Raw genomic sequence first — 27569 nt, 5'->3', positions numbered from 1 at the left:
TCACAAAAACTTGCCACCTGCTCCATTAACCTAGAGTTCATTGCCATTTTCACATAGTCATCATCATTGTGACGATTGCCACTGAGGTGTTGTTTGAGTTGGAGGAACACATGGTAATCGCTCGGTGCAAGATCAGGAGTGTATGGTGGGTGGTCTACAGCTTCCCAGCCAAAACTGTCCAATAAATCACAGGTCTGATCTGCAGTGTGAGGCCTTGTATTGTCATGGAGAAGGACAATTCCCTCTGTCAGCATGCCATGTCTTTTGTTTTGAATTGCTCTGCATAGCTTTCTCAGGGTTTGGCAGTATGCTTCTGCATCAATAGTGGTTCCTCGTCCATGATGTCAACCAACAAAACACCATGCATATTCCAAAACACCAGTGCCATGATTTTGCACTGGGACAGAGTCTGTTTGGCCTTCATCTTTACAGGCAAGTATGTGTGTCACCATTCCATGCTCTGTTGCTTTGATTTGGGCATGATATGCGAAACCCATGTTTCGTCTCCAGTTACAATCTGACTCAAGAAGCCTTCACCTTCTTTGTGATAATGAGTCAAGAACTTCATTGCACACTCAAATCTTTGGTTTTTGTGGTCCTCTGTTAGGAGTTTCAGGACCCAGCAGAAGCTCCGTTTCCTAAACTTTAAGTGTTCAGAAACAATGTTGTAAAGCACTGATCTCAACATGTCAGGAAATTTGTTTGAGAGACCTGTTATTGTGAAGTGCCTGTTCTCACAAATCCTTGCTTCGACTGATGCCACCAAACTGTCTGTAATCAAAGAAGGGCGACTGGAGCGGTCCTCATCGTGGACGTTGTCATGGCCATCTTTGAATTCTCATACCCACTTACACAATATGCTTTCACTCATAACAGTATCACCGTACCCTTTGCAAATCTGTCAATGAATTACTGCAGCAGACAGGTTCCTTGCTGACAAAAACTGTATCACTGAGCAAACCTCACATGTGGCGGGTGAGTTGATAGTCTTAAACATTTTGAAAGCATAGAACAGAACCCATACAGGTTAGCTACAGAGCTGAAACTGAGCACAGTTGTTTCCAAGGCAAGCTGGTACATGATGCATGTGCCCGTTGTGGTATGCACATGGTCTACTAGTGTCTACAACAAAATGGACCTCACTTATAAAAACATGCCTCGTATTAAAGAGTCTTAGATGTGTCATACCTCCTGCTTGAACTCCTCCAGAAGTAAACCTATAGAACTGTCATCCCAGTCTATTCTAATTCATATTGATAATAAAAGAGCAGGAGCAGCTTTGTTTTCAAAGTAGCTAGCAGCCTTCCTTCAAATTTACATTTATGTGGAATAAGGGCACATATCAGTAAGCCCTGTAGTGACAGTTGACTGTTGACACAGAAAATCTTTGGTGACTTACTTGTCTTTCTTTAATGTATAAGGGATAGTTATAAAGTTGTGTGTAGAAAAATGACAACTTACATAATTAATTATGGTTTCTTTGCAGATACATGCCTGTAGTCCTGGTGTACATTTAAATTTCTGTGTCACAGTACTGTTTGACACCATATAGAAGCAACAATTAAAGTCCATTAATAAGGTGGAGTACTGTGCAACAATTTTTTTTCTTCGCTTTTAGGAGACCAAACTGTGACAACCCTTGCTAAGAAGGTGGAAGTTTATGGCAACAATACTTCTAGTGTGGTAAAGCAAGTCTGTATGATGGAGGACAAAGTGGCAGACCACCTCTCCGTGAAGAGAACAGTAGGCCCTAGTGCTTCAAGACTGATGTATCAGATTTAGGTGATAGAGAAAAATGTGAAAAACAGTCACTTATTATTGTTAAACATATTTCATGACATCCTGAACCCAAAAATGATCTCCACCTGTCAGGTTCCACAACGGCTTACAACCATTAAAAAAGCCCATTGAATCAAGGCACTGCTGGAAATGTTGCAGCTGTGTCTGACCAACCCACATGACTTCTTTAGCCACATAATCACTGTGGATGAGCACAAGTTGTACCACAATGATCCTGAGACCAAGGAGAAAGAAGTGGAAACTCGTGGATTACCAACTGCTGAAAAAAATAAAGACTGAACCATCCTCAGACTGGGTAATTCTGAGTGGTTTTTGGACCATGTTATGTTCATGAGGGACAAATCATCACAGGAGCATACTATCAAAATTTCATGTTGAGGCTGTGGCTGTCAAGATGAAGCTTTACAAGGAGCTGTCCAAGGGATTGATTTTGCTCCTCAACAACACCCCAGCTCATTCTGCCGAGGATGCAGTTACACATGCCGTTTCTTCAGATTTTCAAACCTTTCCTCACATCCTATATTCTCCTGGCATGGTGTCCAGCAACTTCTTCCACTTTTCTCAGCTGGAGAAACCATTACTTGACAGGAATTTCCAGCATGACAACAAGGTGATTGTCAAGTTGGTGCATTTCCTGACTGTCCGAAATGCCCGCATCTCGTGGTCGTGCGGTAGCGTTCTCGCTTCCCACGCCTGGGTTCCCGGGTTCGATTCCCGGTGGGGTCAGGGATTTTCTCTGCCTCGTGATGGCTGGGTGTTGTGTGCTGTCCTTAGGTTAGTTAGGTTTAAGTAGTTCTAAGTTCTAGGGGACTGATGACCTCAGATGTTAAGTCCCATAGTGCTCAGAGCCATTTGAACCATTTTTGACTGTCCGAAAAGGCAGATTCCTACAATCCAGGTCTATGCTAAGTCACCCATCATTAGAGAGGGTGTGTCACTTTGAACAGTGAATATGTACAGGAGGACTAACACCATCATCAGTTTCACAGTTGAGACTTTTTTGTACTGTTGTTATTATTATTATATATCTAAAAACAAAGATGATGAGACTTACCAAACAAAAGCGCTGGCAGGTCGATAGACACACAAACAAACACAAACATACACACAAAATTCAAGCTTTCACAACAAACGGTTGCTTCATCAGGAAAGAGGGAAGGAGAGGGAAAGACGAAAGGATGTGGGTTTTAAGGGAGAGGGTAAGGAGTCATTCCAACCCCCGGAAGCGGAAAGACTTACCTTAGGGGGAAAAAAGGACAGGTATACACTCGCACACACACACACACACACACACATATCCATCCGCATATACACAGCATTTGTAAAGGCAAAGAGTTTGGGCAGAGATGTCAGTCGAGGCGGAAGTACAGAGGCAAAGACGTTGTTGAAAGACACGTGAGGTATGAGCGGCGGCAAATTGAAATTAGAAATTAGCGGAGATTGAGGCCTGGCGGATAGCGAGAAGAGAGGATATGCTGAAGGGCAAGTTCCCATCTCCGGAGTTCTGACAGGTTGGTGTTAGTGGGAAGTATCCAGATAATCCAGACGGTGCAACACTGTGCCAAGATGTGCTGGCCGTGCACCAAGGCATGTTTAGCCACAGGGTGATCCTCATTACCAACAAACACCGTCTGCCTGTGTCCATTCATGTGAATGGACAGTTTGTTGCTGGTCATTCCCACATAGAAGGCTTCACAGTGTAGGCAGGTCAGTTGGTAAATCACGTGGGTGCTTTCACACGTGGCTCTGCCTTTGATCGTGTACGCCTTCCGGGTTACAGGACTGGAGTAGGTGGTGGTGGGAGGGTGCATGGGACAGGTTTTACACCAGAGGCGGTTACAAGGGTAGGAGCCAGAGGGTAGGGAAGGTGGTTTGGGAATTTCATAGGGATGAACTAAGAGGTTACGAAGGTTAGGTGGATGGCGGAAAGACACTCTTGGTGGAGTGGGGAGGATTTCATGAAGGATGGATCTCATATCAGGGCAGGATTTGAGGAAATCGTATCCCTGCTGGAGAGCCACATTCAGAGTCTGATCCAGTCCTGGAAAGTATCCTGTCACAAGTGGGGCACTTTTGGAGTTCTTCTGTGGGAGGTTCCGGGTTTGAGGAGACGAGGAAGTGGCTCTGGTTATTTGCTTCTGTACCAGGTCGGGAGGGTAGTTGCGGGATGCAAAAGCTGTTTTCAGGTTGTTGGTGTAATCGTTCAAGGATTCCAGACTGGAGCAGATTTGTTTGCCACGAAGACCTAGGCTGTAGGGAAGGGACCGTTTGATGTGGAATGGGTGGCAGCAGTCATAATGGAGGTACTGTTGCTTGTTGGTGGGTTTGATGTGGACGGATGTGTGAAGCTGGCCATTGGACAGGTGGAGGTCAACGTCAAGGAAAGTGGCATGGGATTTAGAGTAGGACCAGGTGAATCAGATGGAACCACGAGCCTAGGTCTTTGTGGCAAACGAATATGCTCCAGTCCGGAATCCTTGAACCATTACACCAACAACCTGAAAACAGCTTTCGCATCCTGCAACTACCCTCCCGACCTGGTACAGATGCAAATAACCAGAGCCACTTCCTCATCTCCTCGAACCCGGAACCTCCCACAGAAGAACCCCAAAAGTGCCCCACTTGTGACAGGATACTTTCCGGGACTGGATCAGACTCTGAAAGTGGCTCTCCAGCAGGAATACGACTTCCTCAAATCCTGCCCTGAAATGAGATCCATCCTTCATGAAATCCTCCCCACTCCACCAAGAGTGTCTTTCCGCCGTCCACCTAACCTTCGTAACCTCTTAGTTCTTCCCTATGAAATCCCCAAACCACCTTCCCTACCCTCTGGCTCCTACCCTTGTAACTGCCCCCAGTGTAAAACCTGTCCCATGCACCCTCCCACCACCACCTACTCCAGTCCTGTAACCCGGAAGGCATACACGATCAAAGGCAGAGCCATGTGTGAAAGCACCCACGTGATTTACCAACTGACCTGCCTACACTGTGAAGCCTTCTATGTGGGAATGACCAGCAACAAACTGTCCATTCACATGAATGGACACAGGCAGACAGTGTTTGTTGGTAATGAGGATCACCCTGTGGCTAAACATGCCTTGGTGCACGGCCAGCACATCTTGGCACAGTGTTACACCATTCGGGTTATCTGGATACTTCCCACTAACACCAACCTGTCAGAACTCTGGAGATGGGAACTAGATCTTCAGCATATCCTCTCTTCTCACTATCCACCAGGCCTCAAACTCCGCTAATTTCTTATTTCAATTTGCTGCCGCTCATACCTCACATGTCTTTCAACAATGTCTTTGCCCCTGTACTTCCGCCTCGACTGACATCTCTGCCCAAACTCTTTGCCTTTACAAATGTCTGCTTGTGTCTGTGCACATGCGGATGGATATGTGTGTGTGTGTGAGTGTATACCTGTCCTTTTTTTCCCCTAAGGTAAATCTTTCCGCTCCCGGGATTGGAATGACTCCTTACCCTCTCCCTTAAAACTCACATCCTTTCGTCTTTCCCTCTCCTTCCCTCTTTCCTGATGAAGCAACCGTTTGTTGCGAAAGCTTGAATTTTGTGTGTATGTTTGTGTTTGTTTGTGTGTCTATCGACCTGCCAGTGCCTTTGTTTGGTAAGTCTCATCATCTTTGTTTTTAGATATATTTTTCCCACGTGGAATGTTTCCCTCTATTATATTGTTATTATTATTATTATTATTATTATATTGAGACATCTACCTACTCATAAATATTGGTTCATTCCATATCCCTGAATATTCTTCTTCTTGATGAGCTCTACGGAACATGATGAATGAAGCAATGAATGAATGTAAGTGATTCAGAAATAGTTAAGTTCAGTAAACTTTAATGGTAACCATGCAGTCATGCACACAGGCAAATCATGTATTCATAGCAAGTAAATTTATACATATTTTAATGGAAATTCTGCTTGTGATCTACAGAACATGGAACTAACTACCTAACTAACTGGTAACAAAGTGTGTCAAAATCAGTATGACCCAGAGATAGATCCCCCAAAGATGTTCACACAACAAGCCTGAAGAGAGTGAGAAGTATGAACAAAGGAATAGTGTGAATTTTCTTAGCTACAAATGTACACATATGAATAAGTACAGTTAATGGAAATAAGTTAATAATAATAATTGGTACACTGAAGTATAATGTCCTAATGTTTTCAAAAGAGTTCAAGAAAAATGGCCAAAGATTTGCTTGCTTTAGGTTTTGTTCTGTCTCCTCAACATGTCAACTCACAGGATAAGCAAAACGATTGTGTTTCTTAAGGAGTTGTTCCATATTTATCTTACAGCAGAGTTGTAGCTTCAAGTGATTTCTCTCTCCTGTCAGACATACTGCAACATTTCAAGCAATAGTGAGATGATGGGCTTTCATTTAGGATGAGCAAGATAAACAACTTACAGTTTCTTTGAAAAGGACATGACTGATTTCATTCCTCATCTTTTTGGAATCTGAGCACATACTTTTCCTCCTTCCCTTCTTGTCAAAACTAAAAGATTCTATAAATGAGTATCATTTTCAGTTATCAAAAACATTACGTATGCCAGTGAAGCATTCCTGAAAAGAACAGAGCCAAAATAGTCCCAACCTTTTCTCTGCTGCTTCTTCAAATTGCTTTTATGGAATACAAAAAAGGAGGACTGTTATAATATCATAGCACCTTGTGTCTGGGGGCAATTCACAGCACATCATAAATGTATGCCTGCTTAGCACCACGATGAAAGTCCCACAAGGCTGCCCCCTCCTCTTGCTGCATAACATAATCACGAAAGTAGTTTACATTTTTCTTTGCTCAAAGAAGGTATATGATGACTTGCTGACTCTACATTCAGTTTTAAACAGACAAGCTGTTACAGTAGAAGCTGAGAACACTGGGCTGTACTGTAGGTGTGTATATCTACATATCTGCAGATGAAAATGTATCAGTTGAGATGAAAAGGGAAAAAAACGTGAAATTTTAAGGATTAGCAGATATCTTCTCTAGAAGATACATGTAATATTATGACTTATTAAGCACCGTATATTGTGGTTAGAAATTGTTTCTCCAGTTGGAACATTTAATCAACAATGTGTCAAAGGGGGGAGATGAGATCTGCCTTAGTTCTGTCCTAGTTTGTTAAAAGTCGATTCTATTGTTTAATTTAAGTATGGTTTTGAGAAATTTCCCATGTTTATCTAGTTGAAAGCTGATACTGAGTTACACTGTATTCATATTACCCAAAATGTCACTTTAAAAGCATATTACACTCAATTTTAATTATGCGAGTCAACTGTAAATAAACATAGGCATGAAAATAATGCAATAACTTAATTAACATGGTCTAATGCAAAGTTTTATAACCAAACAAAATTGTTATAGATGACACCACAATTGAAAAACCATTTTTATTAAATTTTGTTTCCTATTTCTCAATTCAGGGAGAATTAACACGGCATTTTTGTTGGTTACTTTTGTTGCTATACAGCAGAAGTTTCTCAATCATTCTGCTTCTTTTTCTGTTTTGGATTTTTAATTTTTAGTGTAAACCCTAACATTATTGATTTATGGATAACTGAAACATGTTTCCAAAGACACACTGTTAGCAGCCACTAGGTAATTCGCACAATGTCACAGAATATACTAAATGTGTGAGAAGATATAAAGGCAATTCAGAGAAAAGCAAAGGATTTGCATTCATTTCTTCTAACGTATGGAATATAACATAAGTAACCAAAATTAAACCTTGCAGCAGTTTTTGTTTCAAGTGTTGCATATAGAGGTCACTTCTGTAGCATGCTAAATCTATAGCTTCAAGTACTGTTTACAAACCATATAATAATTAAGAAAGTTCCTTACCTCACAAAATGTTCTACATTTTACACTGTTTCCATAGTGATCAATAGGTGGAGCAAACATAGAAACACCCATGACATTTGGTACAACAAGTATCATTGCTCCACTCACACTTGATTTAGCTGGTAGTCCAACCTGGAATAGGAAATTGAGTGTACAAACTAACTTTGTAAATACAGGCTGCAACAGAACTAGCTTTATGCAGATATCAGAAATGCCTGAAATTGTGAGTAGACTATCCAAGTAAAATAGAGTTTAATTATATTTCACTGCGGCACTCTTTCAGCACCTTATACTGTACATATTAAAAGCATCAGCATCATGTTACCAAAATGTATAATCTGAATCTCTTAATCTTTCTGCCATTGTAGTCACACAATTTTCAGGGGAGTATATCATAATTATTAGTTTTCATTGTCATTCCATTAAGTATTTTTTTATAAATATTTTACATCAATTACAAATCTCTTGTAGCTGTAACAGGATTCTTAAGTACCTGACTTAATATTACAGTTGAGGCTGTGCGAATGGAGCTCAAATATAATGTATGGAGTATCAAGAGAAATTTGTGACTGGACTGATGATTTCTTGGTTGGGTAGATGCAGAATGTTATCTTGAATGGAGTCATTGATGGAGGTGGCAGTAACTTCAGGTGTGTCTCAGAGAAGTATGTGACATTTACTGTTCATATTGTATATTAACAACCTTGCAGACCAAAGTAGCCTAAGATTTTTGTAGATTATGCAGTTAGGTGTAATGAAATACTGTTTTAAAAAATCTGCATAAATATTCAGTCTGATCTCAATAAGATTCCAAAGTGGCACGAAGATTGGCATGCTGCTTTAAGTGTAAAACTGTGCACTTCACAAAACAAAAAAAAACATTGTATCCTCTAACTACAATACTAGTGAATCATAGCTGGAACTGGTCAACTCATACCTGGGTGTAACAATTTGTAGGGGTATGAAATGGAATGATCATACAGGCTCAGTCATAAGTAAAGCATGTGGTGGACTTCAGTTCACTGGTAGAATAATAGAGAAATGCAATCAGTCTACCAAGGAGACTACTTACAAAACACTCATGTAAGCCATCTTAGAAATTGGGAAATGATAGGATTCCACCAGGCTCGGTTTTCAAAGAAAATATAAAAAAAGCGTCCTAGAATGTTACTCAGCTATTTGAGAACCACACCAAATATAGGGCCAACAGGGGATACTGAGAGCAGCTCGAGTGGTCACAGGTATGTTTGATACATGAGATACTGACATGGAGATGCTGAAGAAACTCAACTGGCAAACACTTGAAGACAGATACAAAATGTTCCAAGAAACCCTATTTATGAAGTTTCAAGAACCAGCTTTAAGTGGTAAATGTAGAAATATGCTATAACCCCCTATATACTGCTCCCATAGGAATCACATAGACAAGGTTAACTGAGTTACAGTGTGCACAGAGGTGTGTAAACAATTAACACTGAAGTTATCCAATCAGATTGTTACATGAGCAAATTCAAGCAGCCCACCAGAGACATTGACACCAAATGCGTGCTTCATTTGAGTTCCTCAAACTGAATAAAGCAGCCATACCGAGACTGGACATGGGTCGGTAGTATGGATGAAACCCAAGCGCAAGGCTGAGCAATGTCATGCACATCATGAGAACCATTGACACTAATTGTATCTGGCAGGCTGCTTCAGTTTGTGCGCATTATGGCTTGATTGGCTAACTTCAATACTAATTAATACAGAAATGGATCAACATATCAATTTTTTTCTGAACAATTATTTCTCAGCACAACCTACCATGCAACATTTTTACAAGCTTATCAGAGTATTTCTGACCACCCTGTATTAGCAAAAACCTCAAAGAGTTCTTGACCAATTGACTTCAAATTTTTTATAATATACTCTAATACATACTCAGATGAACATAGGCTATAATTTTTTAAGCAATGTACAGGTTTTCTGTTAAAACCAGCTGCGAGACAGAAAGCACTATGCTCTGCTGTGGAAATGTGCAATTTTGGCCAGTTTTAACTATGACAGTACAAGAAAAACATTTATTTCACTAGACAAATCACTTCAGTTGTATATATCCCTTCTCTATATATACAGTTTTTCAGAAAGATTGTGTACACAACAATCTGCTGTTTTGTTTGCTTCCATGAAGTAGGTTTCAACCAAAATCAGGAAAGTTGTATTTATGGCTAATTTTGTAGTCCTACTCATTTGAAGCTACTACCCTCACAGATGCAGCAGCTGGAGAGGTTTCTCATACCCCATATATCAATGTTCCCATACCATTCACCCAATCATTTTAAGCAACTTCAGTTCCCAATCAAGGGTTTATTTGCACTAATAACCAATGAGCTCGAAGTCAGAGAGAGGAGGAAGAGGAGATGGACAGAGATGTGGTGGTGGGGGGGGGGGGGGGGGGGGGGCTGAGAGACAGACGTAGTGGGATGGATGGTAAGAGGGGTGAGAAGAAGATGGAACAGAATGTGGGGGAGGAGAAGACAGGCAGGGAGAGGCGGGAGGAGATACTGGGCAGAGACGTGTGAGGAGGAGACAGAGTGAGAGAGGACGAGGTGGAGATGGACAGAGTGAGAGGAGAAAAGGAATTATGACATAAACACAGTTACCATACATATATTTTAGAAATTGTGAAGCATTGCTTGTCTGCTAGTCTACTAAAAAGTTCCCACAAACTCATCTGCTTTGCATGAAAATGTAATAACTTTCTGATGATATGCAGCTGGACTAACAAGAAGAGTCAAATTTTGAATTAATATGACTGCTGTTAATGAATTCATACCCTAAGACATGTTTCAATGTTTGTTGTTTGTTGTTACTCCTGTGTTTTCAAAGGCATAGGTCCCAAGTTCAAATCTTCATCCAGCGCACAGTTTTAACTTGCCGGAAAGTTTCATGTCAGTGCACAAATCACAGAAGAGTGAAAATTACAGTTATGAGAGGTATTTACACTGTTTTATCAGACTATATCACTTTTATAGTACTCTTACCCAAAGGTAATTGCATTTACATTGTTTTCAGTTCACGGATACCAACAGCAGAAGTTTTTTAATTTTATTGAGATAGAAAATGTTTCAGCTCATCTTTACTGAGAGGAGTTACATGCTGACATTTTAATCTACATAACTCCCCACACTTTGAAATTCCAGGTCTGTGGCAAGTCAAACATGTGTGGAAATGCAAATTCAAAAAATAATCACTGCCCATGTAAATCTATTTGCCTTTAACTATTTTGGATATCACTTCTAAAGTTTGACTGGTAGTCACTGTACAGCTTCCTACCTCTGTAAGAGCTGTGCTTACACCTTCTCTTATGAACAGCTACTGTGCAAATAGCTTTTGATCTTTGCATTGTGAATGTCCCTTTCTGATCTCTCTGTACAAAAAACAGTTCATATCATTCCACTGTGGGTGCACCTGGCCAATGATTATGCTGTCCCTTCCCGGGTTTGCCTATTCTTCCCTTCTCTAATACCTACACAAATATCGGTATGTCCCATCTTAAGTCTTTAACAGTACACACAGTCTCCAACCCTTGTCATTACGCAACTCAATGATGAAGTGTCTCCAGAGGACATCCACTATATGCAGTTGATCCAAATGTATGTTTCCTGACTCCCTCTTTTGTGCCTTTGTACCTTTATTTCTTCTAATGCCATAATTTACATATATTCTATTAAAACATCTAATAATGAGCTTTCTCTCTCACTGTTCCACATACATTCGTTTTACCATTTATTACTAATAACATTCACGCATGCTTCTCCAAATAGGTCTTCACCAGTCAATAAATATTCATTGTCAATGACTGTCCACCAGGGATCTATTGATTGTTACTAAATTACAATGCTCATCTTTAGTCTTTATTATTAAATGGTTCAAATGGCTCTGAGCACTATGGGACTTAACATCTGTGGTCATCAGTCCCCTAGAACTTAGAACTACTTAAACCTAACTAACCTAAGGACATCACACACATCCATGCCCGAGGCAGGATTCGAACCTGTGACTGTAGCAGTCACGCGATTCCGGACTGAGCGCCTAGAACCGCGAGACCACCGCGGCCGGCACTTTATTATTAAAACAGTGACATTTTGCTGATATCGATAACAATTTTAATAATGCAGTATCGACTGTTTACATACATGAAGTGTTCTTTTTTCTTCATTTCTCTAGACAAATGCTCATTATTGTTTTAAAAAGTAGCTTCCTAAATTCTATTGAGAATAAGTCTAAGTCTGTTTTTAATTTTTATTTAATCTTTCCAATAGTTATAGGACAGGACACATCTACTTACTAACTCATAAATTCTTCAGTTTTATGCTTCTTAACATACTATATTAATAGCTATAGCCTTTTTTATTCCACTTTCTAAAATCATTTATTCATTGGCACTCACTCAACAGAGATAACTTGAGTCTTTTGTATTATTTTCATTCATCAGCTGTTAAACAATACATTAGCACTCTTTTGTCAGAGATAACAATAAATAGTCTTAGCTATTGCAGCAAAATGATTGACTCAGCAAATTTTTTGCTTTTTACTTGCGTGTCAGTATGTCATACTCCACTTGGGGGATAGCTACCTTTCCCATCTTCTTCCTTCTGTGACACTGCTAACATGTCATTTACCTTAAGTTTCATAACTGCATTTAAATGACTAAAGAAATATTGTATGAAGTAAGTACATCAGAGGTCTGTATGTATTTGTTCACCTACAGTATCCAACCTCCTTTATAAAATATAATATAAACCCAACCAATATTTTACAAAAGGGAAAGGAAAGGGCAAACTCCCTCACAGAAAATGTACTAATTAATCTATCAATAAATAAAGGAATTTTTTGCAGAACATTTGCTACATTTTACTGTATGTCTCTATTAAAGAGAGCACATAACCATGCTTTAAAAGAAATATTAAACTTTTATGTTGCTTTTTTTAATAACTATTGACATATATATAACTCATCTCTCTCTCTCTCTCTCTCTCTCTCTCTCTAGGGAAACATTCCACGTGGGAAAAATATATATCTAAAAACAAAGATGATGTAACTTACCAAACGAAAGCGTTGGTATGTTGATAGAGACACTAACAAATACAAACACATACCCAAAATTCAAGCTTTTGCAACCCATGGTTGCTTCATCAGGAAAGAGGGAAGGAGAGGGAAAGACGAAAGGATGTGGGTTTTAAGGGAGAGGGTAAGGAGTCATTCCAACCCCCGGAAGCGGAAAGACTTACCTTAGGGGGAAAAAAGGACAGGTATACACTCGCACACACACACACACACACACACACACACACACACACACACACACACACACACACACACATCCATCCGCACATATACAGACACAAGCAGACATATGTAAAGGCAAAGAGTTTGGGCAGAGATGTCAGTCGAGGCGGAAGTACAGAGGCAAAGATGTTGTTGAATGACAGGTGAGGTATGAGCGGCAGCAACTTGAAATTAGCGGAGGTTGAGGCCTGGTGGGGAACGGGAAGAGAGGATATATTGAAGGGCAAGTTCCCATCTCCGGAGTTCTGATAGGTTGGTGTTAGTGGGAAGTATCCAGATAACCCGGACGGTGTAATACTGTGCCAAGATGTGCTGGCTGTGCACCAAGGCATGTTTAGCCACAGTGTGATCCTCATTACCAACAAACACTGTCTGCCTGTGTCCATTCATGCGAATGGACAGTTTGTTGCTGGTCATTCCCACATAGAAAGCTTCACAGTGTAGGCAGGTCAGTTGATAAATCACGTGGGTGCTTTCACACGTGGCTCTGCCTTTGATCGTGTACACCTTCAGGGTACAGGACTGGAGTAGGTGGTGGTGGTGGGAGGGTGCATGGGACAGGTTTTACACCAGGGACGGTTACAAGGGTTGAAGCCAGAGGGTACGGAATGTTGTTTGGGGATTTAATAGGGATGAACCAAGAGGTTACGAAGGTTAGGTGGACAGCGGAAAGACACTCTTGGTGGAGTGGGGAGGATTTCATAAAGGATGGATCTCATTTTAGGGCAGGATTTGAGGAAGTCGTATCCCTGCTGGAGAGCCACATTCAGAGTCTGATCCAGTCCCGGAAAGTATCCTGTCACAAGTGGGGCACTTTTGGAGTTCTTCTGTGGGAGGTTCTGGGTTTGAGGGGATGAGGAAATGGCTCTGGTTATTTGCTTCTGTACCAGGCTGGGAGGGTAGTTGCGGGACGCAAATCTGTTTTCAGGTTGTTGGTGTAATGGTTCAGGGATTCAGAACTGGAGCAGATTCGTTTGCCACAAAGACTTAGGCTGTAGGGAAGGGACCGTTTGATATGGAATGGGTGGTAGCTGTCATAATGGAGGTACTGTTGCTTGTTGGTGGATTTGATGTGGACGGATGTGTGAAGCTGGCCATTGCACAGATGGCGGTCAATGTCAAGGAAATTGGCATGGGATTTGGAGTAGAACCAGGTGTATCTGATGGAACCAAAGGAGTTGAGGTTGGAGAGGAAATTCTGGAGTTCTTCTTCACTGTGAGTCCAGATAATGAAGATGTCATCAATAAATCTGTACCAAACTTTGGGTTGGCAGGCCTGGGTAACCAAGAAGGCTTCCTCTAAGCGATCCATAAATAGGTTGACGTACGAGGGGGCCATCCTGGTACCCATGACTGTTCCCTTTAATTGTTGGTATGTCTGGCCTTTGAAAGTGAAGAAGTTGTGAGTCATGATGAAGGTAATGAGGAAAGAGGTTTTAGGTATGGTGGCAGGTGATTGGCATGAAAGGAAGTGCTCCATCGCAGCGAGGCCCTGGACGTGTGGAATATTTGAGTATAAGGAAGTGGCATCAATGGTTACAAGGATGGTTTAAGGGGGTAACAGATTGGGTAAGGATTCCAGGCGTTCGAGAAAGTGGTTGGTGTCTTTGATGAAGCATGGGAGACTGCATGTAATGGGTTGAAGGTGTTGATCTACGTAGGCAGAGATACGTTGTGTGGGGGCTTGGTAACCAGCTACAATGGGGCGGCCAGGATGATTAGGTTTGTGAGTTTTAGGAAGTAGGTAGAAGGTAGGGGTGCGGGGTGTCGGTTGGGTCAGTAGGTTGATGGAGTCGGGTGAAAGGTTTTGTAGGGGGCCCAAGGTTCTGAGGATTCCTTGAAGCTCCGCCTGGACATCAGGAATGGGATTACTTTGGCAAACTTTGTATGTAGTGTTGTCTGAAAGCTAACGCAGTCCCTCAGCCTCATACTCCCGACGATCAAGTACCACGGTCATGGAACCCTTGACCGCCGGAAGAATGACGATGGATCGGCCAGCCTTCAGATCATGGATAGCCTGGGCTTCAGCTGTGGTGATGTTGGGAGTAGGATTAAGGTTTTTCAAGAAGGACTGAGAGGTAAAGCTGAAAGTGAGAAATTCCTGGAAGGTTTGGAGAGGGTGATTTTTGAGGAAGAGGAGGTGGGTCCCGCTGTGACAGAGGACAGAACTGTTCCAGGCAGGGTTCAATTTGGAGAGTGTCTTGGGGAGTTGGATCATTAGGAGTAGGATTAGGATTATTTTTCTTCATGGCAAAGTGATATTTCCAGCAGAGAGTACGAGTGTGGGACAGTAAATCTTTGACGAGGGCTGTTTGGTTGAATCTGGGAGTAGGGCTGTAGGTGAGGCCTTTGGATAGGACAGAAGTTTCGGATTGGGAGAGAGGTTTGGAGGAAAGGTTAACTACTGAATTAGGGTGTTGTGGTTCCAGATTTTGAGGTTTTGGGGGGAGTGGAGCTGGAAGTGGGAGATTGAGTGGATGGGAGAGACTGGTTCTGTGTGCAATGAGAGGAGGTTGAGGTTTGCTGAAAAGGTTGTGGAGGGTGAGTGTGTTGCCTTTCTGGAGGTGGGAAACCAGGAGATTGGATAGTTTTTTGAGGAGGAGGGTGGCATGCTGTTCTAATTTACGGTTGACCTGTAGGAGGATACTCTGAACAGCCAGTGTGGATGTGGGAGAGGGAATATTGAGGACTTTTATTAAGGATAGGAGTTGATGGGTGTGTTCATTGGCTGAGTTGATGTGTAGGTGAAGGATTAGGAGGGTGAGGGCTATGTACTGTTCAGTTTGGAACTGGTATAGGGACTGATGGAAAGAAGGGTTACAGTCAGAGATGGGAACTTTAAGTGTGAGACCTTTGGGGATAATGCCAAATGTCAGACAAGCCTGAATAAATAAAATATGGGAGCATAATCTGGCTAGGGGAAAGCGTGTTTGCGGAGGGAATGTAAATAAAACTTAATGGGGTTGTTGTGGGGATGTTGTGAGGGTGATATGGTGTTAGAAGGTGGAAAGTGTAACATGAGGCTGAAATGAAAATGAAACTAAAAATATATGGGGAGAGATAAAGGTGAACTAGAAAGCAACTGGAGATCTGGTGTGAAAAAAGTCGAAAGAATGTTGGTTAAAGCTAACCTATGCTGATCCTGTGGTGAACTTGGGTTGGTAAACAACGATGTGCGCAAAGGTTAGGTGATTGTGTTGCCTCCAAAATACGTTAAAGGGTGGAGAAATTCTGGAAAATTTCGAAAAAACTGCATGTAAATGTATTAAAAGGAGTGGTTTTGTGTGGCAGATTATGAAAATGAGGCTAACAATTGTCTGACAAAGAAATAATGACGTTAAAGCCTGTGGGAAGCGGCTAAAAATGATCAGTGATGTGGAAAAAATGGAAATGGAAATAAAGCAAAAGTTGTTAGAACTAGCCGAAATGGTTGTTTAATAGGTGAAAGGAACTGTTTGTGAACTGGAAATGGTGGATTTTATAGCAATGGTAGTGTTGAAAGTGTAAAAAAATTTTTTGGTTATGGTTTGGAAGTGGGTTACTTATTATTGAGTATATGTGGGCAGGATAAAATTGTATGGTAGATTATGGTAAAAAGGAGAAGGTGAATACAAAGTGAAACTACTTGCACAAACAAAAGGAGAAAGTAAGATGACAGAAAAGATTTCGAAATGCAACAGTGACAATAACAAACGTAATTGTTGGGTTCAAATTATTGATACGAATATAATAGAGGGAAACATTCCATGTGGGAGAAATATATCTAAAAACAAAGATGATGTAACTTACCAAATGAAAGCATTTGTATGTCGATAGAGACACTAACAAACACAAACAATTCAAGCTTTAGCAACCCAAGGTTGCTTCATCAGGAAAGAGGAAAGGAGAGGGAAAGATGAAAGGATGTGGGTTCAGTCTGTTTACCTCTAGGATAGAACAGCAGGAGATGGTTTTAGGAAGTATAGTACTTGGTATAGTAGTTATGTATAATAACAACTAATAGGTCATACAATTCTGTACCAATATATTTTATTGTCCTGCAATGTACAAAAGTTGTTGTCATAGACATCAATCAGAGTGAACCAACTGCCAGTCAAGAGAGGTTAGCTGAGCTAGCTCAAGGCAGTGATATTGTTCCAGGTGACTCCACGGAGTTATGTCCCCACAAGGTTAAAGACAACAGGATAGAAGGTGTAGAAGAAACTGCTACAGGGAAAATGAAAAGTGGAATATTGAATCAGCTAACTCTGATACCCAATGGATGTCAGTCTGGTGCACCTGCAAAAATTGCACGTTATGCTGGGTTATCTGAATTTCTTTAATGCATCGGTATTATATTCAGTATTATATAATCCCTCTTCTTGACTGGTCTCTGGGTCTATTAAGAACTTCTTTTAAGGACACACCTTTCGGATGAGGTAGACCCAGCACCATGAAGGCTTCCCTCTAGCATAGCAAAATCTTGCTTATTTACTTCTTCATACCAGAATTAGGCTGTAAATCCTTAACTAATACCACCTCCTCATATTAACAATATCTTTGTAGTATTCATCATACTCAGGATATTACACAGTGCTCAGGCATTATGATCGCAGCTCCAGCTATCATTTTTAATTCAGTTAGCCTAACAGCTGATTTCTAACAATTGAAAGTGCTGCTCACTTTATTCATCTCACAGTTCAAAACTTCTCCTTTAGCTTTTACTACACATTAAATAAGTAGATAATAAGACTATAGAGCCTTAAATAAGTAATAAATAAGTAAAATCATAAAAATTCAACTTACTTCTCTAAAATAAACCTTAGGTCTTTCTCCAGTTCAACATCTGGTTAACTTGACACACACTGCATCCATAATGATCTTTAGGTGCCCTCAACACAATATACAATAGCCTCCTCCAGAGTCAGGAAAACAGATACACATGAAGTCTCTTCCTACTTTTCTGCCAAACCATTCACCTCTTACAAGTAAATACATCTTACCCACATAGTGTAGAATCAAGTCATTACACATCATCTATTACTAATGAACTTCATTGTCCCAACTGACAATAGTTCACATAATAATTGAGACATATATGTCCACAGATTACAGTTTATTTAAATACTTATTGACAGTTACAATCTTATTACTACAAAATTTAAATCCACTACAAAAACAGACATCTCTGCTGGCATGCATACTTCTGTGCCCAACAGTGAACTCCAGTCTTACATCTTCATCTGTGGACTCATTACAAGCTAAATATTTGTCATACATAGGTTTAAAATCATCGTACACTGCAGTAAGCTCACTCAGATACCTAATCTCTCTTAAAGTCTCCATTGCACTGACACAATGTCTTAAAACTGTTCTAGTATTTGGAATCCCATTCTAATTCTTCCCACAACTTCTGAAATTTCTTCTGGTGTTCTACAGTGTCACCCAAACAATTTGTGGTAGCATAATTAGGCTCAAGCTTCTCCTGTACTTTTTGTTCAAGGCGTTCCTGTACACATTCCTCGGCACCAGTAAAAGTGTTCAGTGATTAATTACTTCATCAAATTCTCTACTTTGTTCTAACACCTCTACTCAGCTTTTCACAGCTGATATTTGAGTATGTGTACTCTCGAATTCAACTGTACATGTTCCTCAGTACCAGTAAAAGTGTTTCAGTGATTAATTACTTCATCAAATTCTCTACTTTGTTCTACACTCTACTCAGCTTTGCACATCTGAGATTTGAGTATGTGTGCTCTCAAATACATGAGTTGAAGATTCCTCTGTTTGTTTCATATTATCTTTTATTTCTTTAAACTATTCTTTAACCTCATTCCTGATTAACTTACATTGTTTAATTATCTCCCTTTGTAACTCCTTAAGTAACTGTAATTAGGTCACATCTATAGTAGAAATTTAATCTACTTTTGTAGCTACAACCACCCCTTGTCTTTTTAAATTTGACAACACTCTCCCTTAAGTTGTCATACTATTAGACAACTCTTCTTTGATATTTTTTAAAAATATTTCTTGTAAACTGTAGTAAACTGTAGTAGCTGGCATATTGTATATACAAAGATGCGTAACTTAACAGCATTTAAATAATGTTACTATGTTTTGACACCATTGCACAAAATGAGAGCAATGTGTTTTTACGACTCTTCACAGGATAAATAGCAATGAAAAAATTTTCAGGTTGATACTGTTTACAGTTCACATATTCAGGCATACAATTAGGTGCATTGCTCTGGCAATATGTCACACATGAGCTAAGTGATGTAGTGATGACCTGCTGTGTAGTCATCATGCAGGCAGCTGACCAGATGCTGCACTGTCAAGTGGAGCTCTGCTGTTGTCATGCTGGTTGGCCACCACAGGGATAATATCATAGATCATTGTTACAACTGCCATCTCCAAATAACATTGCAGAATTTTTCCATGTCATTGATAAGATTCTTCTCTCTTGATTTGCTAAAGGTTACTCAAGCACGCAAATATCCTTTACTGCTGATCTCATTGCTATTGTCAACTAGCATTCTTCCTTCACTTATTTGTAGCAGTTAACACTCCTTTGGTCTTAATCAAATTAAACTTATTTCTTCTTGAATATTCAAATCAATTCAGGCAGCACCATTGCATGTAACTGTTTATTTCTTCTTAGTTATTGACTTGGATTGCTCTGGGCAACATCTTCCTTTATTTTCATAAAATTCTTGAAAATTCCTTTTATTATTATGAAAGCTTTCTTCTTTTAGGATGTGCTAGAAGATGTAGCAGCGAACAGTTGAAACTAGCCAGTACTGTGGGATTAAACATTTTGTTTCAAATACATTGTCTGCCTCTACAGAAAAGGTTAATAAACATCAAATTTCTTTAGCAAACAGACAAAAATAACTTCATTGTTCAGCAAGGCGATTAATACTTGACTGTCAGAAAGATGGAAGTAAAATAAAATCTGAAACTAATAACATATTTTAGCCTTCTGTAATTATGTGAATGTATTTTAATTCACTTGATGGCTCCCAGCCATTGATATCCATTTTGTTTTCATTTGACGTGAGCGTAAATGAAGGGGAAACTGCAAAATCACTAAATTGTAAACAAGGATCATGTGGAGACTACACACTTCCCCACTAAAACTCAGAATGCTCTGCACATCAACCCCGGATCTACGATATTTGCTTATCGGGTCGAATTTTCAAAAATATGTTCACTTTGTAGTGCACATCTTTCTGAAAAGTCGCAAACATAAAACATATGTGTTCGAGGAAATGTAAGACTTGTTATTTGGTCTTAAGTGTGCCAAAGTGCAGTGCCACACCTCTTCATACAGCATTCTTCTATTGCATGTCACTGTATTTCGCTCTGTGGAACTGAAACATGTATCTTTTTTAATGAATGCCATCAAACTATATTCAGAACAGTGTAAATTGAAATGTCCTGTGGTGCCTCTCCTGCTCCCAGTTGGTCGGTTTGACAACCTGCCCCTCTTAAAAAAAATCTCGCAATTAATAGCGAATGGGATTATTTATAATCGGGAGAACAAGAACTCTTCACAAAATTTGCAGTCTTTATTGCCTATTAGCTAATAACTTGCTGTTTTTTGTGGCATAAAATTAAATATAGGATACATAAAACCAATAAAAACAAGAGACAAGAAAGAAAGTACACATTCCTTCAATCCTTAGCTCCTAGCCCTTTTTTCTCTCTAATCTTACTACAGCTTTACATGGCATGCTTTACTTTCTGCGAAAGAATCTATTACCTCATCAAAGTTCATCAAACGGTTTGTACATGAAAAATCGAAATGTCGTTATCTAATCCTGGAAAAGCTGTTAATACAAATAATACCCAAGACTGGGGTGGTTTCTCAATCTGATTATGTATATTTTGTCACTGTCTGCTAGATAAAACAAAATAGGCCTTTCTAATATTGTAGCAATTTTGTAACACACACCAAATAAACGAGACTGTTTTGGCACAAATGGTCATTTTTATAACATGACAGAATATAATTCACGAAATATCGTTATCAAATGCCCATATGGCCTACTACAAGCAAAAAGCTTTATGTTAGAAAATAGTTTCCTATTTCATTCATACACAACAGTTTCTCAAGCATGAGATCGAAAAGTAGTATTACGAAATTTTTATATAAATTTGGAATCTTACTCTTCCATAATTTGTGTGATGTCCCTGTTTCTTCTCCTTCCTCATTCTAACAAACAATCTAGTCATCACCAATTCTGTAGCTATTCCTTCCATTGTCAAAATTTGTTCACTAACCCTGCCAGAATCACAGGTTTAGTTATCCCGCGATTATTCTCTGGTTAGGCATTGTTACATGTTCATACAACATGTTTTCCCTGTTACTTCCAGAATAGAACTTAAGCAACTGCTAGCTGTGGACTGTACAACTGGTCCTTACTAGTGTAGCGATCTGGTCTAAAATTTTCTGCCGAAATTTCATTTTCTACCAAGAAGATAATACGTAATCTTTCTCACCTGTTATTCCTGTTAGTCATTTATTACCATTCTGGTAGTCTGAATCTATGGATTTTGCTAGTAGTTATAACAATGCAGATTATTTGCTAACCCAATCAAGTGCATAATCAGACAGCGATTGGCATTCATCCGTTCGGCTTTACTCCACTCAGCTGATACAGCCCCATCCCCTTTTTTCTGCAGAAAGTTTATTTCTAGATGCAACGAGGATTAACCTGACAGAGACATCATGTACACTATGCATGCATCCAAAAATCAACTTATGATTCATTCAGAAATCAACTTAAAATGTGTTCAAAAACGTTCAAAAATCAACAGGGATGCATTTCAAAATCACATGAACAATTGATAGACTAACGTGCGCTGGATGCTAGGTGCTTTGTAAAACAAGTTTTTTTTCCTCAAGAATATGATTTTGGCATCCCCTTTTCCCAGTAGCATCTAGCCGCTTGCACAGCCAACAGCCACATTCCTGTAGCCAGAAGCGGGAGAATCTACTACTCAAACGCGTCTGAACTGCACATGCGCATGAGCCCGCTCATAACTGCTAAAACGAATCTAATGTAAACAATTGTGACTTCACGCTCATCAGAGGCAATTTGTTTTTATTAAGCATTGCATAATCTTCCTAAAGCCTTTGACACATTTTGCTGTTGGCAGATGCTTGCATGAGCACTGTGTGTCATTGTTGTATATGGCGCATTTCCTTTGCAATTTAAGTTATTTCATTTATTTCTTTCATTTATGTTTTATTGTTGAAGTATTATTCTGCATTAGCAGGATACAGCAATATCTTTTGTTAGACTATTGGTTCTTACCATCAAAATTACAAAAAATTAACAGAAAAGTAAAACAATAAAAAATTCCTGGGTTTTTCCCAGTTTTCTCCCAGATGAAAAAATTCCTGGGTTTTTCCTGGATCTCCCGGTTGTCCTGGGTCGTATACAGCCTGTTAATGTAATTTTCTTATGTGTCCACTTTACTGTTTCTTATTTTCATAGTGCTATTGATAATGAGTAGTTGGTTGAAACTGTTGTAGCCATCAAACAATTTATGTGAAGACGTAAACTTTAATTAATAATATGGCAAATATGAATGCATTATGTCTAGTTTCAATATTAAAGCTTTTTAAACTTGGCCAAAATTGCCTTACAGTTCACAACATATTTCAACCCTCCACTGAAAGCCACCTAAAACCTTGAATTTTTCTTTCTTTTCAGTTCAGATTTTGTAATTCTGTAGGGTACAAGTGTGTAAAATTTCATTAAAACTGAAGATGGTCAGCAGGGGGATGAATACTAATAGAGGACTACAACTACAAAGTGGTATTACCTTAAAAATAAATGGAAAATTAGTCTCCATGGGAAAGAAACAGAAGAGGAATTCAATAACTACTTTACAGAAACAGTAGAAACCCTGGCTAACCATCTTAAAAATAGCTGTCCCTTACAACTAGAACCAAACTTATGCTCTGAAACTCTATTTTTTAAGGCCTACATGTGAAATTGAAATAGAAAAGACACTTCATAGCAAAATTTAAAAAAAATCATCTGCTGGACAAGATCAAATTCTATGCTTCCTCCTTCATAATTGCAGTAACTTTATCAGTAAACCCCTAGCCCACATAATAAAATTCTCATTCCTGAATGGTGCACTTCCTGGTATGCTCAAAATTGCAAAAATTATACCTGTCCAAAAAAAAAGAAGCAAAGAGTATCCCAGTAATTATCGACCCATTGCACTGCTTTCAACTTTTAGTAAAGTATTTGAATATATAATGGCCACCAGAATCATGTCCTTTCTAGACAAAGAAAATATCCTGTCACCTGCTCAGTTCAGCTTCCAAAGTAAGAAAGCTACAACTGATGCAATACAAGAATTTCTAGATCATGCACTGGAGCTTGTGGACAAAAAACTCCCAGCCATAGGTATCTTCCTAGATCTAAAAAAGGCCTTCAACATGGTTAATCATAGTATACTTTTTGCAAAAGATGCATTCCTATGGAATAAGAGGAAATGCCTATGACTGGTTTAAAAGCTATCTAGAAGATCGACAGCAGTATATCGAATTACATTCCTCCATACATACCATAAAGCAAGGCATTCCCCATGGCTCCATCCTGGGCCCCTTACTGTTCTTACTTTACATAAATGACCTTCCTCACAGCCTACCCGACACAAAAACCCTTTTGTTTGCTGATGACACCTCCGTACTTATATCTGCGCCCGAACAAATTCTCCAATCTAATATAGATAGGACCCCAGATCAAATAAGTCGATGGCTTCAAAGTAACAGGCTGCTTCTTAATGCAAAAAAGACAATTGGAATAACCTTCCACACTGCCCAAAACAGAAACCCATTACTACCAACTATATCACTGGAAAAAAATAATGTTAAACGTGAAAATGAAATAAATTTTTTGGGGGTCACTATTACTGATACGCTCACATGGAAAAGGCACATCGACATTACCAGCACAAAACTTAGTAAAGTATGCTTCATAATTAGATCAATAAGGAACGTCACTAACACAAGTACCCTAACCACAATGTACCATGCACTCTTTCACTCTGTACTTAACTGCGGAATCATCTTCTGGGGCCAAAATTCTGAATCAATTAAGATATTCAAACTGCAAAAGAAGATAGTCAGAACAATTATGTTCAAAAAACAAAGAGACACTTGTAAACCATTATTTAAGAAACTAAATATTTTGCCTCTCCCATGCCAATACATACTAGAATTATTATTCCTTACCAAAAAAAGTATCAACAAAATTAGCAAAAATATGGATTACCACGATCATGACACAAGATCAAAAACCTCTTAAGAATATTTCCCCACTCAACAAAACTGTACAGTGATGGTGTCAAGTGCATGAGAATAAAATTATATAACCATCTTTCAACTTTTGTACAAGAAATCCAAGAAATAAATAAATTCAAACAAACGGTGAAATCTCTTTTAATAAAAGACTGCTTTTATACCATCCAGGAATATTTGGAATCAAAATTGTCTTGGTGCATGATAATGTATCAAAGCTGAATGTTATTAAGTCAATTTTGTCACATCATGTAACAATTCTCTGTAAGCTGTAACTTTAAGTAACATAATTTGTAGGTAATGTAAAATAATCATTCTTCTGTGTTCTTGTTCACTGTTTTAGACTTCTGTAAACTGTATATTTGTATTGACTTATCCCATAACAGTTGTACAAGCCATTGTACTGATTTGATCTATGGGACAAATAAATAATAAATAAATAAAAATTCCTAAAACTGGCCTGCTTATGTGGTATGACCTATAGGAAGGCATCTTAGTATCACTTATCAGCTTTCTGATGTTGGTTGGAACAGGATTATGTGGTGGAAAAACTAAAACCATAGCTTTTGCCTATATCTAAGGACCATCTTTGCTTGCACAGGATAGAGTAGCATGGAGAGCTGAATCAAACCAGCCTCTGGACTGAAGACCACATGAACAACAACAACAACAGCAAGGACCATCCTACTTAAATAAATTTACACAGCATGGTTCAGAAGAAAAAGTAAAAATTTTAGGAGATAGCAGTATAATCTAATTTGAATAAAACTCTCTGTATAACACATGTCCACTTTCTATTGGTTACAGAGATAAATTATCATTTTGTGAGGTGGTGTTCACATACTATCCATTGTATTCTTTAGTTTTAAGTTCAAGTTGTGAAGTTGCACTGCAGTTAAATAATTTAATTTTTCAGCTGTGATTCTGCTTGTTACTTGTTGGGTAATTCTACCATGCTCTTTTGTATGCTACACATATTTACAAATGATGAGTTTGCTGATATGTCCTTGTGCAAGGATTTTGTAATGGAAATGCTGCTGCTGTGTGAAGAGAATATAGCATACAATTTCCTACCCACAGAGTACCATATTCAGTATTGTTTACTCATGTTTTCCATAAACTGTGCAAGACTGGTGTAGCAACCAGTGGTCATATCTCATTTGAACATGCAAATGAACAAATTGTCTATGAAGTAGAAGACACTATTCAGCTGGTAGACCAACAAGTACAAACAGAATTTATACATGAATTCATGAACAGGCATTCCATATATAGGAGCACGGTGCATATTACATATGCAGGTCTCTTTCCTTATTGTATACAGTAGATTAAACATCTTCAAGATGTAGATTGAGGTAGACAATTGGAATTTTGTCATTGTTTAGCTGCAAATCATAATGTAATCCCACTATACTCTTTCCATGACACTCATTCCTCTCATTGGTGGTCAGATAAATATTCACACACTTTTGTGGGGACACATTTTCAAGAACAGAACTCCATAAAAGTCTGGTGTGGTATGATAAACAGTAAGTTGACTGGGCCTGTAGTATTATATCATCACTTTACAGGGTCCTGTCATCTAGAAGTTCTTGTGCATGAGCTTTCAGTATTATTTGAAGAGGTTCCTTTGCCAACATGGATAGGTATGTTCTCTCATGACAGAGACTCATGCATATTCAAGTCATCAGGTGACACATCACCTAAACTTAACATTCCCCAGAAGATATATTGGCAGAAATAATCATATTTCTAGGGCACCATCGCCCCCAACTTTACACCTCCAGATTTTTGCCTGTGGGGTTGGTTGAAAGTAAAAAAAAAAAAATAACTCAAGATACAAACTCTTGTTTTCTTTGAATTAATAGCTATATTATATGCCTGAGGTTGTCTATTGCTGTAATGGCCAAATGACAATAAAATTATTATTATTACCATTTTTATTATTATTATTATTATTATTATTATTATTATTATTATCATAAAATAATGCCAAAATGACCTCAGAAGAGCTGCAAGTGGTGTTATCAGGAGAATTCAAAATTGCACTGAAGCATGAGTCAGAATTTCTATAAATCAGCTTTGAACTTAATCATTTGCCTCTGCCTAAGACCAGCTGTGAGTATTATTTATTTCAATTACACTGTAATAGCTGCATCTCTGTAAAAAATCAAACTCGCAAGGACCTTCTTGAGTGCAAGGTTGAAAAAGGCCAATGTTGTCTACAACGTTCGACGCCACACATATTGTCTACCATAAACCACAATATTGCTGCTAATGAGAACAGTTGGTGACACTGGAGGTATACAATGGGGAGCACAGCTTGAGGCTATGGAGCATAACTGAATGGTTTAATCAATGAGTAACTCATAATGGTCTAAAACGCTAGATGTGCTGACACAAATCGGAGCAACAGCAATGATTAACAAAGCAAACATTGCATTACATCTGCTACAACAATTGCTGAAATTTACATTTCACCAGAAAGAAACACAAGGAACTTTGCATAGTCAGAAAGAAGTGGCAGATGAAAAATTAGTTTTACTGCAAGGTGAGTTAGTGTAAGGTGTTATGTTGTATACACTTGACTGTGCTGACAATGTACATGAGGAGTACAATGACAATGATGTACTTACCAAGTGAAACTGACACAGAAACAGATGTTGAGCCATGTAGTTCATCATCCTTGTCAGGCAGGGAGCCACAAATGCCATCTCCAGTGGCACACCGTAAAAAACACCCATAGTCCAAGGAGCAAGTAGTAAACATACACAGAAGGCATCCCCAGCATAGTAAAGTAAGCAATTATGAATAGGTTTTGAATAAGTCCACAGCAGTATGACTGTGTAGTGCATAAGAAAAACTATGGACATTCATGGGACAGTAAGGTGCACTTGTTACAAAAACTGATGTTTGTGTGTTACACAGGACGTGCATGATAGTGACCTACTACACTATGCACATCAAATATCACAAAACACAGATAACAATGATTTCAAGGGAAGAGGTGGATGGTTACAAAACTTCAAACAGTGCTACAGAATTGGAACATGTAAGATAATGAAATTCTAACAAAGCATCAACTTGACGATGCACAGCAAAATGTGGAATCAGCTCAAAAATTTTAGTTTAGATAAATTAGCTTATCACATCATTCAGTAAGGAATTTGTTTTCAGCTCTAACCAACTGGGATATGAAGAGGAAATGCTTATGAAAGGAACCCTGGAAATTAGAGATACCAAGAGAGTTGTATCAAGATCA

General features: G+C 39.0%; 1 protein-coding gene across 1 annotated transcript in view; it reads right to left on the bottom strand.

The window, feature by feature from the left end:
- The window catches only part of LOC124788065 (glutaminase kidney isoform, mitochondrial-like), a 156723-nt gene that overhangs the window by 27297 nt on the left and 101857 nt on the right, over positions 1 to 27569 (bottom strand). Inside the window, exon 9 of the mRNA XM_047255198.1 lies at positions 7669 to 7800. Within this exon, the coding sequence (XP_047111154.1) occupies positions 7669 to 7800 (132 nt within the window). The remainder of the gene's footprint in view (positions 1 to 7668; positions 7801 to 27569) is intronic.

This window comes from Schistocerca piceifrons, chromosome 1 (genome assembly GCF_021461385.2).
Source record: "Schistocerca piceifrons isolate TAMUIC-IGC-003096 chromosome 1, iqSchPice1.1, whole genome shotgun sequence".
Classification (NCBI taxonomy): Eukaryota; Metazoa; Arthropoda; class Insecta; order Orthoptera; family Acrididae; genus Schistocerca; species Schistocerca piceifrons.
The sequence above is the reverse complement of the archived record's forward strand: the minus strand, read 5'-3'. Positions and strand labels throughout refer to the sequence as shown.